Raw genomic sequence first — 14,333 nt, forward strand, 5'->3', positions numbered from 1 at the left:
AAAATTCATTAGCACAACCATTTTCACCAATAAATAATAATTAACTATTTTATGAATAAAAAATTCTAATTGATTTATTAAGACATTAAAATCGAAACCATTCCTTAATAATTAATTATTTAAATTGTCATTTATAAAATAATATTTTTAAAATATTAATAAAAAGCAGATGGATATAAAATTAGACTCATAAAGTTTAGAGGAAGTAAATCTCGTAACATAAAACAAAGAAATAATTACAAAGTCACTAGATCGGTAACATTATTAGTGACAAAGGAGGAGGAAGAGGATACTAATATTTTAACTTCCCTCATAAACCATATCTAAAGGGAGGAGAGATATCCCAACCATCTAACATTTCTTGTTCACCATAGATCCCAATTTTCTTATACAACATATTTCTTTGATGTTGGTAAACATATTTGTTCTTTCCAATGTAACTCTTAAATGCTTGAACCTGTGAGAAACAATCTGATACCAACAATTGGATAATCTATCATGAGGTTGATAGATTTCCTTTGAATTAAAAGGTACAATTCCCTTATCAATGATATTAAATGAATCTTGTTTTATTCCTAAACTAACTGGGTACGTTCTTAACCTGAGAATGAAAGAGGAAAACCAAGCTAGCTCTAGATAGAACTGACTCAGGCAGAGAATTCAGTTCTACACCTAGCCAAGCCCAAGAATTCACACTTCCTATGACTCCCTAACATTGGTAATGCAATGTGAATGCTATGTATGCAAATGTAGTGCAAAATGAAAATGAAGATTAAACATCCCAATCTTTACAACAGGAATGAATGCCAGTACTCCGATCTATCGCCCATTCACCATTTGACTAAGAATGCAAGAAAGTGCTCAAAACTGACCATAACAATACTCTGATTGAAAGAAATCATGAAAAGTGATGCTCAAATACTTTGATTCATAACGAAACCTTTCTTGTTTTAAACAAAACAAACACAACACTTTGATTATATTTGCTTACAATCTGTAGCCAAATCTATTACAAAAATTGGATATCAATCTCCAATGCATAAACCAAAATATAGAAATTAAATGCCCTCCCCTCTACTCCAGCAATGCCTACCTTTGCAGAAAAGAAGAACCTCTTGCAAATGAAAAGGTTTTACAATAAATACATTCTTCAGCAATGGTTTGGTTTCTTCTAGTGACTTTTCAGTTCTGTAACTGATCTTGTCTCTTTGACTTCTCATATTTTTCCTTTTGAAAACTGATATGTTTATTAAATTTTAAAGTTAATAATGATATATATTAACATATTTAAATTATATTTTAACAATTGACATTTAAATATGTTAAATCAATATCAAAATGTTTCCTTTGTTGAGTGGACAACAAAATAAATACTGTTGCCAGGTAAAAATGGGTCATGTTTTAGGGGGCATATCTTTTGATTCCATCATTGGATGGAGCTCATCTTTGGATATGTTTTTTTAAACCTAATTATCTTCATTCTAATTGGAGCGATCGAAAAAATAATCACTGAGTCAAAATATATGAGCTACTGAATTATGCTCTATATGACTGTTACAAAATCAAAATTGATAAAATAAAGTTTCCAGTCATTCTTTTTTCACATGCTTTGTAACCCATATATCTTCAATTTTCCAGTATGTTCTTCCATGCTTACCATGTTGATTCTCTTCTTAATTTTGGGAGTGATTCTCTAGCATTGCTTGTGGTGAAAAATCCCAAATGGAGGTTGAAAAACATACTAAGTTCTCAGTTTTCCGCTTTTTTTGTTGTAGTGAAATTCACACATTCTAGTAACAACTACACTTTGAAAATAATCAACAAGTAATACTTCTTCTTTGTTAATGTGTCACTGGTTACATAACACTCAAATTCATTCTTGGTAGAAATCTGATTTTTGTCTTCTCCCTTTTGTGGAAAACTAAACTTTGACTACGAAAGTCGTAGTGGAGAATGAATTTTTCATTTCACATTTAATGTCATGTTGATGTCCAAATCTTCAAGCAATAAATCATTGTGAGATTATCATTCTTTGTTTAATCAATTAAGAGCCCTTTTCCATCTCTCTATTATGGATTTGATGCTTGGTGGAAATTCCATTTTTGAGTGTAGAAAGCACACCCAATCTTCAATTTCCACCTCCATGTAGTCGACATAATTTTGATGTAGATCGATTCATAAATTACTTTTCTAAAGTGATCTTGATACTAGACCCCATATATCTTCATTTTGGATTGAGATTTGTCTTTTCTCTCCTCATGTGGAAAATTGAAATTTGACTCCGAAAGGCATAGTGAAAAATGAGTTTTCCACTACGCTTTTCCCTTTGGTGGAAAATGAAACATTTTCTTCTCCAATGGAAAATCTGAAAATGACTGTGAAAGGCGTAGCCTTTTCCCTTTGGTGGAAAATGAAACATTTGCTTCTCCAATGGAAAATCTGAAAATGATTATGAAAGGTATAGTGAAAAATGAATTTTCCACTACGCTTTTTCCTTTGGTGGAAAATCCCAAGTTGACTACTCCATTGCGAAAAATTCAAGAAGTACTTCTCCATGGCGGAAAAATGAACTTTGAATTCCATTTGCTTCCACATCTGCATATCTGAACTTAGAAACAATTCAATCCTTCATAGAAACTTTCTTAGAATCAAGTAATACATTAGTGAGAATTTATCATGGGTGGCAACTTAAATGTTTTAAAAATTGGGGTACTTTTAGTGTACCTACAACTGGCTGCAAAGTGCATAAAGAATCCATAATCTCTAGCAAAAGACAAGTGCCTATCCATTGGGCTACAGAGTCTAAGCACAAATAGGACTATCAAAGAATTGCTTGCCAAGAGGGCGGAGGGGAGCAAGGCAAAACCAAAATTGAGAAAGTGGGAAACACTAAGCTAAGCACACCAAAATTGTAGAAACAAAAGCTTATTTACAAACACAGGTGAGGAGGTCTCACCCAAAGAAGAGAAAGCAGAAAGAAACTCACACATAGCTTTTAACTAGCAAAGAAAAATATGAGCCCCTCTGGTGAAGTGATTATGCTTTTCTAGGCTAAACCAAAACCAAGATCTCCTGGCAAACTCTCTATTTCTAAAAACAAAATTACCATACTATAAGAAATTAGTGACCCAAAAATACTTTCCAAACAACCATGCCTCATCAGAGACTTCTGATTTTTCTATACCCTCCTGCACATCATTTCTCATACATCCAACCATCCTTTGTTTAAAATAAAAATGGTCACACAATTCTGACCACCCATGAATCCTCACAATTGAAGCAGATCAGAACGCAAAAATACAAAAGAGAAATCGTCTTATAACAAAGTTGCCGTAATTTCCAACAGCTTACAAGAAGAAAAGAAAGAATCGTACGTTTGTCAAAACGTTGCCCGTTTTCGCTTAACTTAATCGACAAAGCCAGTCTGCCGGAAAACGGCATCGCGTACCTTTCTGAGATCTCTCCCTTTCAGAGTCCGGCCGTTTCCTTCAATTACAGAAAAACTTTCATTTTTATTATAATGAGCAACGAGCTCGTGAGGAGGCCTCACGAGTACCATTTTATCTTCATCTTCTTCGTCTGAGAGAGAATCGTGAGAGGTTTTAATGGTCCTCGGCCAATTGGGAACATTCACAGGCGCTGATTCACCCATTCTCTTTTCTCCGTGCGGAGATATATTACTCCAAGTGGATTTTCCGTTACGATTCTTTCTCTTTGCCTGCGCAATGCTGTTTTGTTGAGCTTCATTGTCCTCCCAGAAGATGTCGTGTTCGTGGAGCTCCTTCAACGTTTCCTCTCTTCTTTCTCTTTCCCCCGCAGTTTCAGCTGAGCCAAGAAGCACCTCCACGCGGCTCAAGCGGGATTTGAACCGGCGACTTCCTCCCTCTCTATTTTCCGCCATTCTCTGCACTTAAACTCTGGAAGAATAATAAACGGAACCAGGCAAAAATGCATTAAAGAAACATGAGAAGTAGAGAATATAGATATATTATATTGTAGAAAGAAAGGCTTTTTAGGACTTACGAAGAAACTTGCGCTTGAATCCTGGGCTTATTTTATAATGTGGCGTCTTGTTCACATTTGTGAATGGAGCACAAGACATTACCTGCGTATGCGTGCTCTAAATTCGTGTTTCGCGTAAATTGCCGATCGCCGGCAAGGAACTCTCTGGTTTCTTTTCCAAGCTTACATGTCTTTTTGTAGTCCAATCTAATCTAATCCTCATCCGTCCGATCTGGGTTTCTGACGGCTTGTCTTCTCCGCCACCGGATGTCTCGGTGAACACGGGTTGAAGTTGTGAGATCCCGTATGCGTATGACACGTAAAGTAAGCTACAAATAATACTTTCGCCATTTTTATTCATTTACTAAATGGAATCAAGCAATAAGAAGGCCCTCGATTTCTTACCTTGGACGTGTCCATCCTTTGGATTCTTCCTCTATTTAACAAATTTCGCTATATCCAGCGAGATATTTTTTAATGATAGGGACCATTAACCACAGAACAATATGTATATTTTGTCCTTTGGAAAGCGGACCACCCAACTAGACCACCCATGTCTTCTTATTTCAAATTCCAAAATTGTAAGGACCCCAAAAAAATAAAAGACCAAACCAAATGATTTAAAATTCACATTTATCATTTAAACTAAGAGCCAAAAGGACATGACCGCCATTTCATAGTCCAACACAAACAAAGGACAAGATAACAAAAAAACTCTCTCAAAGATGATATTGCAACCCAACTACCTACCTCACACTAGTCGCTCCACCATCTCCTCCTTGTCTGGGCACCACCTCTTTCGGGGGGGGCATCTCCCTTGACACCTCGACAACATTCAACCATTCCATTTGTTCCTACACTATAATTTTTTCATCCAATCTTCTATTTATCAAAGCACAAAACAAAGTTAGCCATCCCAACTGGACCTCCTTAAATCATCTATCCCTCTTTCTCCCATCGACCCTCCACACAAATGGGTAAAAATAGTGTCTTCGACTATTTCAATGTGTATTGGTTTGTCCATGTAGTTCATTCCTGACCCTAGAACAACCCTCACTAGATGGGAGTCTAGATCCCTCAACAATTCCACTGACACTATGGTTGTTATAACCATTCACATCACTTCCACTGAAGCACCAAGTTGCAAACCCTAAGCCATGATCGTTTTAGCACACATTAGTGTTTTTTTTTTTCCTATTTTCCTTTTCATTAAACATTTATCCTATCAAGATAAACACACTTTTAGTGAGCCTTTGGTCCTCCAGGTTAAATAGTCCATCTATCCACCTCTTCATTATTGGACCATAAAAGGGGTTTAACTACTTTGGTGCTTACAACATGAAGGATGTCTTTATCTATCCCTCGCCAAAAAACTCCAATTTACCTCAAAAAAATTGAAAGATGAATGAAACAAGAGCTCTAACAGAGCTTGAGTCTCTGCCTTGTGCAAGGGTCAAAAAGTAGATGAAATAGTTGTAATTTGATAATCAAAAGACTATTTTCGAATATGATAGGCTTCATGCATGTATATATTGTGTCATACCAAATCTCTTTTTAATCAAAAGAAGTTGTATTGGTAATAATAAAAAATTATATTAATTTTTTTATAAATATCAATTTTTTTTCTAAATGTTAATATATTATTGAGATTATATTTGATAAGAATTGTTAAATAATTTGTTGGACTATTTGATTAGTTCAAGATTCAACTTTTCAATGGAAATATATGTTCAATGGAGTCTTCGCATGTGATTAGCATATATTCTAATTTCCCTTTAATTGTATAAATCATAGATTTGTCCAATGTCTTTATTTTATTTTAATTTTTTGTCTATTTTTTAGTCCTTTCTTTCATTGAAAAATTTATTTTGATCTTTCATAATTTTCATAATCTTCTTCCACCATTTTATTTTCCTATCACTCTAATTCCATTTATCTCCACATACCTCTTTGCATGCACTTTTTTTCTTATTGTTATTTACGTTACCTATTTAAGTTCATTATCTATGCTTTAAATTGATTTAATATCATATATTTAAAGAATGACAAAACGTCAACCCTTTGAAAGTTCCATTTGATTGAACATGCATCAAATATTTTTGATATTTTACACAATAATAAATTTTACATTAGATAATTTATTTGAATCATAGTTTTAGATCTTATCATCTATAATAGCCTTAATCCTAAAATAATTAAACCACTAACATAATATAGTATAAAAATATAAGAAATATTACTAGAAAGACAAATTTTTATATATCAAATACTATCTCAATCATAATTTTTAAATATTTTTACAAAATTACTTTTTCAATTCTTGCAATCAAAATTGAATTAGTATAAAAAGTTCAAATGTAAAAGTTAAATTATTTATTTATTTTAATGGGTTAAGAATGACAGAATAATAACTTACTAAGTTAATTTTGAATTTACATTTACCACAATCATTCAATTATATTTTCTAGATATTAATTTTTATTAAGATCAAATTTATTTAATTCAATAAAAATATATAAAATAAACACTTTTTGGATTTTTTTTTTCTTTTCTAAATTTCACTTTTTAATTCTTAATCATTCATTTATTAAATTGATATAAATATACATTTATCTCATTCAAAATTTCTCTCATTCATTTTTACTTTAAAATTAAATAAATTTAATTTAGTAATTATTAAAATTATTGCTTTCTAATATAATAAGAAGAGTAGGAACAAATTGGAATATTTTCTTAATTCTTAATTTAAAAAAAAATGATATTTGAACAGTTGTTTTAACATAGTATTTAAATTATTAAACTTATTTATAATTCATATAATTAAAAGTTAATTTAAAAGAGGGAAAAACATATGTATTTTGATGAACTATATTCTTTAAAACTTTGTAAAAATTCACTTAATTAGTTTTTACTTGCTCAATCCACCTATAACATTCAATTCATTAATAAAGACCTTAAATAGTTTAAAAGACATTTATACCTATCAATTCTTGCACATGGCTCTAAGAATGGAATGAAATTGATAAGAAACTTCTAGAAAGGGCACTCATCTGACCGCTATGTAGAACATTGCTTTGAAACCTATCACATTGAATTTGGATAAGTTTGTTGAACAAAAGTTTTCAAAGCCAACGAGTTTTTAAATATTTTTATTGGAGAAAGTCACAGTTTGTAGTAAATCAACAATTATTAAGAGTTTTTAACAATCTAGTGCTCGTGTTTAAATTATCTACTTGCACAATGTGATTAAATTCATTCTCAATGTGTTTTGAAGGATTTACAGGTGACCTAACTAGATTCGTTGGTGCCCACAATAAGCAATGTTATGGTCCATCATGCAAAGGGCAGTTGTACAGGCTCTATAAAATACTTGATTTAATCTAAGGCCTTCATTAAAAATAGTTTTCACTCAATAAGAAATTTGACTCCAACATCCAATTTTTTAGACACATCTTATCGATTTCTTTCTTGTAACAACCATAATCATTCCAGATTCGTTTGGTCGGATTTTTTTATTCCTAATAGCTTTCAATGTTTTATTTTTTACTCAGTAAGTGTGCATTTATGTATATTTAATTTTAATAGTACCATCTTATGGAAAAGAGAAGTTTTAGGGCTATTTCACATAGCAATTTTATAGACCAGGCTCTAGAATCTAGACAGGCAAAAGCTATTATTATAAAAGTAAATCATCAGTACAAATGCATGTAGATAGAGAATTTTTGAAAATCCCTAGGGTATGAAGAAAGGGTTGAAACTTACATGAAACATTCTATGCGGTGTACAAATTCTTTTTTGTGCTCCATTTTAGAGCCAGAGAAGAGGACTATGGAAGAGAGGAAAGTGTTTGCAACTTTAAGTTGACCCCTTCTAAAATACCACATCAAGTACATTGATAAAATTGTCTATGAATATGAGGAATTTAAAAAGAGAGATGGATAAAACAAAACAAGGAGTATAATGTTGTAAAAAGCCAAAAAATTGTAGCCTTGAGGGTCATGAGTTTCAGTTGCTATAAAATGAAGATCATAAAAATAGTACAAGGGTTGAAATTTAAAAAAAAGTATTGGTTAGAATTTCAAAATTTTGATTAGTATTTATTTATACATGCATATATTCACTGTGTGTAGTTGGAACCACCTTTTCTACTCATGCTCTAAGATAGGTGGATTTGGGTATTGTAAATGGATGTTTTGGGAATTCAGGGAAATAGATTGAAAGAGTGAAATTTTTGACAGATAAAATGACTTTGAATCCATTGATGAGTATTCGCAAAGCTACTCCAATCTCTATACATCATGCTCACCACACTGAAGGAACATATATATATATATATATATATATATATATATATGTTTGAAGTAGCAAAATAGCAATATCCCTAACAAAAATAAGACCAACCAATCTAAAAAGAAGAATTATTCATTAAAAATTAACTAAAAAATATTAAAAAAAAAAAAAATTAAAAAAATTAGAAGTTGAATAATTTTTACTCAAAATTAATTGTATGAGCCAGTGAGAACATTAGTTCTTACCTATAGAGAGGCCAGGACTTTATAGGTGGGGACTAACAATTATGATTAAAAAAAAAAAATTCTTTAACATTAATAATCATGCTCTCTTGGAGGAGGCATAGTTTGGTTGGGGGTTCCCTATTTTTTGGTCTTCGGTAGACTATATTATTGCATCTTTATACTACAATGTTGTTTTTGTGCCCCTTCTGGGCATCTCGATGTATCACCCCTTTTGTTACCATTTATAGATAGAGGCCGTCTTCCCTATTATATAGATACTTATGTATTGAAATTATCAACAATATAATTAGATAAAGCTTTTGTTTTTGTTCACCTCTCTTTCCCATGGGTTTTATTTTCTAGGTATAATGAGCTCTGAAATTTTAATTTTTAGTTCAATTTGTAGAATCTACAAATTTAAAACGATTTTATCTTTAACATAGTATCTAATACTAATAGAATTATATGAGAATCGTAGCTCTAAAGAGTTTAGGTTTGACAGTGTTTTTGGTATGGATTCTCGCTCTGTTTTAGTTTAGGTCTGGTTTTGTGATCTCTCTTTTCATCTTAGGTTTATTCAATTATGATCTTTAGGTATGGTAGGATCCATTCTCCTTTAGCTTTGTTGCTTTTGTTTTTTTGTTTTTCGTTCTTACATCTTCCTATTTAGAGGGGTGGAAGCTCTTCGAATCTTCAATGGGGGCTCTGTCTTTCAAACTAGGTTTGACTGTTGTCCTTAGTTTTTTTCCTTTTTCCTCTTCCCTTTGTTTTAGAGTGATGTGCGCTTCTATGTCAACATTTGCAAGTGTGTAGATCGATGTTATAATTAATTATCAAGCTACATTTAGATTTCATGGGTTACTGATATCTAGACTGAATTTATTTTGAACAATATACAATTTCAATTCAAATATAATCAGAATAAGATTAAACACACTTGCCAATTAGACATTTCTTATGTAAATATACTCAATACTAATACAAATTTTACATAAAACTTTAAACAAAAGTAGTTTCAATTAATATCCAATCTTACTCTAGCTTTTAAATTTGTCTCTGCACTATTAGGATTTAGCAAGAATTGAATATTTCAGTTTATCTCTCTAATTTAGATATATAAGATGCTCTCTAGTTAACTTCAATAAGTGCTAAAAGAGTACTGGCCTAGAAGTAATATAGTGTATAAATTTTTATATAACAAGTATTAACTCTCAAAACAAGCATGTAGTGGTTGTGATTGCAGAACTTCTGTATTCGCTATCAGATTGAAATGCCTAGATTTTATAAAAGAAGAATGGAGGAACTCGACTTTGGATCAAGATCTCATAAACATTTAGGATGAATGATTCCCTAATAACAAATGTATCAAGCTCTAAAGTATAAAAATAGTTAAAGCAGCTTAAAAACAATGTAATATTGTAAAGAATTGGGGTAAGCCCCTTTTATATTATAATCTGCCCTGTTTGAGCTGAGGTACTCAACTATATAATTTCTCTATTTTAATTAATATTATCTTAACAATTTAGCCGTTTAGATAAATAATCGTGCTCTCCTTACATTCTCATATTCATCAATGAATTGAACATGTTTTCACTTGAACAGAAAGATAAGTTTACGGTGATTAAAATTAACTATCAACATAAAGATAAGCTATCTAAAGATAAGGCGACCATGAGTAGCCTAGATATCGACATAAAGATAACATGGACGTTGATAGCTATCAAAGTTAAAAATGGCTCGTTATCCATTCTCAGACCATGGCCCATGGTTATTTTTCGACGTTTGTACTTTGTTGAAACGGGGAAAGAACGAATACCTCAGAATGGGTCGTGATTGGTCCCTAGCAGGTGCTACACGCCTATCAAAAAATAGTTATTAGCGACCTTTTTCTAACGTCGAAGAAACAGAAATGAAATGCATTGGAGAGCTCGGAGAATCTGCAGAGCCTCAACAGACAACGAATTAGGAGCAAAGGGTGCCATTTTCACAGGTTCAGGATTTGCAAATCATTCTAACCGATGAGATATTGTTTGCTTTCCCCAAAAAATCATGATTTTCTGTGGATTCCCTGCTTTTTTTTCTTATATGAATGGCTCGTCATGACCGAGAAGAGCACTCCCATACAATCAGATCTTATTCGAAATGAAAATGAAATCATTGATTGTATGGGTCGTCGTTTTTATTTTGCTTGGCCTCTGGACAGCCCCCACACATGAGCAGCGGCAGCATAATGCCCTGAAAAAGTTGCTCAAGCTGAAAAGATCTCATGGGATTAAGCCCACCAAATGGTCATCTTCTTCCTGTAACTTGTTTCATCACCATGAGGAGGAATTATTGCAGGAGAAAGATCGGATAGAGGCTCTTCCAGGCCAGCCTAATGTCACCTTTCAGCACTATTCGGGATATGTTACAGTTGATTCGTACAGAGGCAGAGCACTCTTTTACTACTTTGTGGAGGCCATTAATGACCATTCCACGAAACCTTTGCTTCTCTGGCTTAATGGAGGTATGTAACTACATTGCCTGAAATGCCCAATTAGTCTGCAGTATAATTTGTAATGATAACTCACACCAGATTTGAAAATTAGGGCCGGGGTGTTCATCGCTGGGATATGGAGCAATGCTGGAAATAGGGCCGTTTCGTGTTAACCCAGATTGCAAAACCCTTTCTGTGGATCCGTATGCTTGGAATCAAGGTATGTTGCTTGATTTCTTTACTTTTATGCAATTTTTTGGTTTTTCTATTTTCCCCCTTCTAATACTTTGCCATTGTCGTGTAATTTTCTGTTAACAGTGGCAAACATCTTGTTTTTGGAGGCTCCTGCTGGGGTCGGATTCTCATATTCTAATAACAGTGCTGATTACAAAGAGAATGGTGATAAAACAACAGGTGATCTCGTGTCCCTTCTTTTTGGATGCGGTATTAGTTCTCTGTTTTTTCAGCCAGTATGAAATTTACAAGGTTTTGAGGTTTTTTGTGTTGATTTTCTTGTTTTCCGGTTACAGCCAAGGATTCCTTCGCTTTCCTGGTAAAGTGGTTTGAACGGTTTCCGCAGTACAAACATAGGGACTTCTATATAGCAGGGGAAAGTTATGCAGGTACACCGACCCATTAATCTATTCGACCTGCCGAAGAGATTGTTTTGTCGACATTTTGACAAGTTTAAGTTACGGATATGAATTTTTACAGTCTAATTGGCCATTGCTTGGTATGATCAATCCAGGATATTATATACCGGAACTGGCAGACACAATTATTAACCACAAGAACAAATCCGCCGATTGGTTTATAAACCTCAAAGGAATCATGGTACCGTGAAAAGAATTACTACTTATTTTGCATGTGATGCTTTCCCCACTTTCTGATTCCTCTTCACCAAGCAAATGGGGTTTTTCCTCGAGATCTGTTTAATCCCCTGTAGTGTCAGGAGTTCTTGATTTGCTTCCATTAATGTCTGTTTGTTTATGGCTATATATTCAGGTTGGGAACGGCATAATGAACGCTGAGACAGATAGCCGAGGAATGGATGACCATGTGTGGACACATGCATTAATTTCTGATCAAACATATGAAGCATTGAATAAATACTGCAACTATTCAACAGAAGCTCCAGTTTCCCTTTTGTGCGACAGATTCGAAAATAAGACTGCTGAAGAAATTGGAATCATCCAAAATGTAGATATATATGCTCCTGTTTGCTTGCAACCTTCATCTTCTCCACACAAGCTAACCACATACTCCGTAAGCTTTCTCATTCTTGTTCAGATAAATCAGTTATTATGGAATCCACTATTATACTGTAAATTACTCTGCAGTCTACTTTTGTTTGAGATGGTGCAAGAATTTGTTGAATTTGTTGCTCAGGATCGAACTTCTTGTTGAGCTCTCCTTCTTGTATTTCCTCTTTTTCAGAAGAACAATTAGCCCATTAGGTGCACAGAACACAGTTTATGGGAATCTAATAATTGCTTTCGACATATATTTACTCGTCGATGTTTTGATCAGGACCCATCTTAGTGATTTCAAATATCTATTGAAAAAAATAGACAAAAACTCAAAACATCGATTGAATTATAAATTCATGCCAACTAAAGAGGAAGTTGTTTGTTTGGGAAATCGATTAGTCCCAAACCAACAAACAATATTGGGGCTGTTTTCTTTTGGGCTTAATACAAACCTTTAATGTGTATGTCCTATCTATATGTACAGAATTTATAAATCTGCTTGTTCCTCTGTGATAGAAAGGCAAACAGGCCAGGAATGGATATGATCCATGCAGCGATAAGTACTTATACTTGTACCTGAATAACCCAGATGTACAATCAGCATTTCATGCGAACATAACCACCTTACCATATCCATGGGACTTCTGCAGGTATATTTATTCTCTATAATCATTTGAGGAACATTTCAATAAGTTTACAATCCTTGGTCATATGCTTTTAGAGTAGATTTTCATATTGTCAATGTTTTGAAGCATATCTTATGATTCATTCTACAGAAGAGAGGATTCATTTGAAATATGATCCGATACTTCATCTAATCCAAAACCATACTCCAACATTTCTGTAAATTATTTACAATTCAGACATTAACTGGTTATGCATTGTCAAACCTGTTGAAAGCAGTGATATTGTGGGTCCAGATACGTGGAACGATAGTCCTTGGAGTGTGCTTCCTATCTATAACAAGCTCATTGCAAACGGATTGCAAATACTGATTTTCAGGTGTGAAACATACTATCTTTCTGTTGGTTTTGGTCTGGCTTAATAATAGATTTGGCTAACAGTCTTGATGAATAAAATGGCAGTGGAGATGTAGATATAGTGGTTCCTGTGACTTCTACAAGATATTCTATAAATGCTCTGAAACTCGCGATTGAGAGGCCATGGCGTCCTTGGATGAGTGATGATGAGGTAAGAATCAGAACAATTTTTCTCTGTAAAATAGCTCGAGCTAATATATGGTAGTCATCGAAACAGGGTATTAATCTAAAAAACGGCAGGTGGCTGGATATACTGAAGTGTACAAAGGGTTGACATTTGCAACAGTGAGAGGAGCAGGCCATCAAGTTCCCACCTTCCAGCCTGCTAGAGCATTGACAATGCTCAAGTTTTATTTACAGGGGAAGCCATTGCCTTTGTAAAAGCGATCCTAATTATAAAAATAATTGACATATTCGTTGTTCTAGGCAAGTTTTGAGAATTATTCAATTCAAATTACAAAATAACAAGGAAATATTCGTTGTTCGAGACAAGTTTTGAGAATTATTCAATCCAAATTACTGCCCTTCTAATGTCCGTGTCTCTGGCTTCAACTCTGTTGATTATTTAAGGGTAAGAAATGTCTGATATCTTATTTTATACCATTTTTTTTTCCCAATTGCAGGATGGTGTGGAGGTCTATTTTAGATGTGGAAATGTCCTAATATAAGTTGTGTGGACTATAATCTCTAGTTTTTGTGTGCTTCCTAGGAAGATCATTCTTCTGGTCATTCCACAGAACTTTGAAATTCAACAGATAGCTCTGGAACTTGAAATGGTCACTGGATAGAAACCACTCGTGAAAATCCTTCCTAGTCATGTAACTAAATAATTCATTCTTCTTTATATTCTATGAACCTTGTTTCTATTTCATGATTTTGAAGGGATGGCATTTCCAACTCTTTTAAGTTTAATGAAGAAAATTTCTAAGTTAGAAAACAAAATAATTGTATAGAAGAACAAGGGATTACTCACATGGTGTAGACAATTGTGACAAAGTGCTTAAAGCTATGAGTTGCAACGTGTACATCTGAAACAAGCTATGAGTTGCAA

The 14,333-nt window shown here is 33.4% G+C and overlaps 2 protein-coding genes across 3 annotated transcripts; one reads left to right on the plus strand and one right to left on the minus strand.

The window, feature by feature from the left end:
- Positions 1-3,298: 3,298 nt before the first annotated feature.
- On the minus strand, positions 3,299-4,156 carry LOC149575286 (protein S40-4-like). Of its 2 annotated transcripts, none has more exons than XM_089815077.1 (2): positions 4,106-4,156; positions 3,299-3,917 (listed from the first exon to the last, which is right to left on the minus strand). In XM_089815077.1, exon 2 carries the CDS (start codon positions 3,899-3,901, stop codon positions 3,407-3,409), a length of 495 nt encoding a protein of 164 aa, XP_089671203.1. In that variant the 5' UTR covers positions 3,902-3,917; positions 4,106-4,156; the 3' UTR covers positions 3,299-3,406. The 2 variants fall into 2 exon arrangements, with proteins under 2 accessions (XP_089671203.1, XP_089671202.1); XM_089815076.1 differs by having other exon boundaries at positions 4,024-4,150.
- Positions 4,157-10,273: 6,117 nt separating this feature from the next.
- LOC149575287 (serine carboxypeptidase 24-like) lies at positions 10,274-13,813 on the plus strand. Its single transcript, XM_089815074.1, has 10 exons — positions 10,274-11,022; positions 11,105-11,212; positions 11,311-11,406; positions 11,523-11,615; positions 11,741-11,826; positions 11,998-12,258; positions 12,759-12,892; positions 13,146-13,244; positions 13,328-13,433; positions 13,523-13,813. Exons 1-10 carry the CDS (start codon positions 10,659-10,661, stop codon positions 13,661-13,663), a joined length of 1,488 nt encoding a protein of 495 aa, XP_089671200.1. The 5' UTR covers positions 10,274-10,658; the 3' UTR covers positions 13,664-13,813.
- Positions 13,814-14,333: the final 520 nt, after the last annotated feature.

The sequence above is a fragment of the Cupressus sempervirens genome, chromosome 2, assembly GCF_028749045.1.
Source record: "Cupressus sempervirens isolate cs-2001-9-10 chromosome 2, ASM2874904v1, whole genome shotgun sequence".
In the NCBI taxonomy this organism is placed as follows: Eukaryota; Viridiplantae; Streptophyta; class Pinopsida; order Cupressales; family Cupressaceae; genus Cupressus; species Cupressus sempervirens.

What these genes read in the sequence shown, in the direction of transcription:
- LOC149575286 (XM_089815077.1), bottom strand. Translation starts at nt 3,901, where the DNA reads ATGGCGGAAAATAGAGAGGGAGGAAGTCGCCGGTTCAAATCCCGCTTG.
- LOC149575287 (XM_089815074.1), top strand. Translation starts at nt 10,659, where the DNA reads ATGAAAATGAAATCATTGATTGTATGGGTCGTCGTTTTTATTTTGCTT. An exon ending in AGCAGGGGAAAGTTATGCAG is followed by an intron (nt 11,616 to 11,740) that starts GTACACCGACCC and finishes TGATCAATCCAG; the next exon opens with GATATTATATACCGGAACTG. An exon ending in TAAACCTCAAAGGAATCATG is followed by an intron (nt 11,827 to 11,997) that starts GTACCGTGAAAA and finishes CTATATATTCAG; the next exon opens with GTTGGGAACGGCATAATGAA.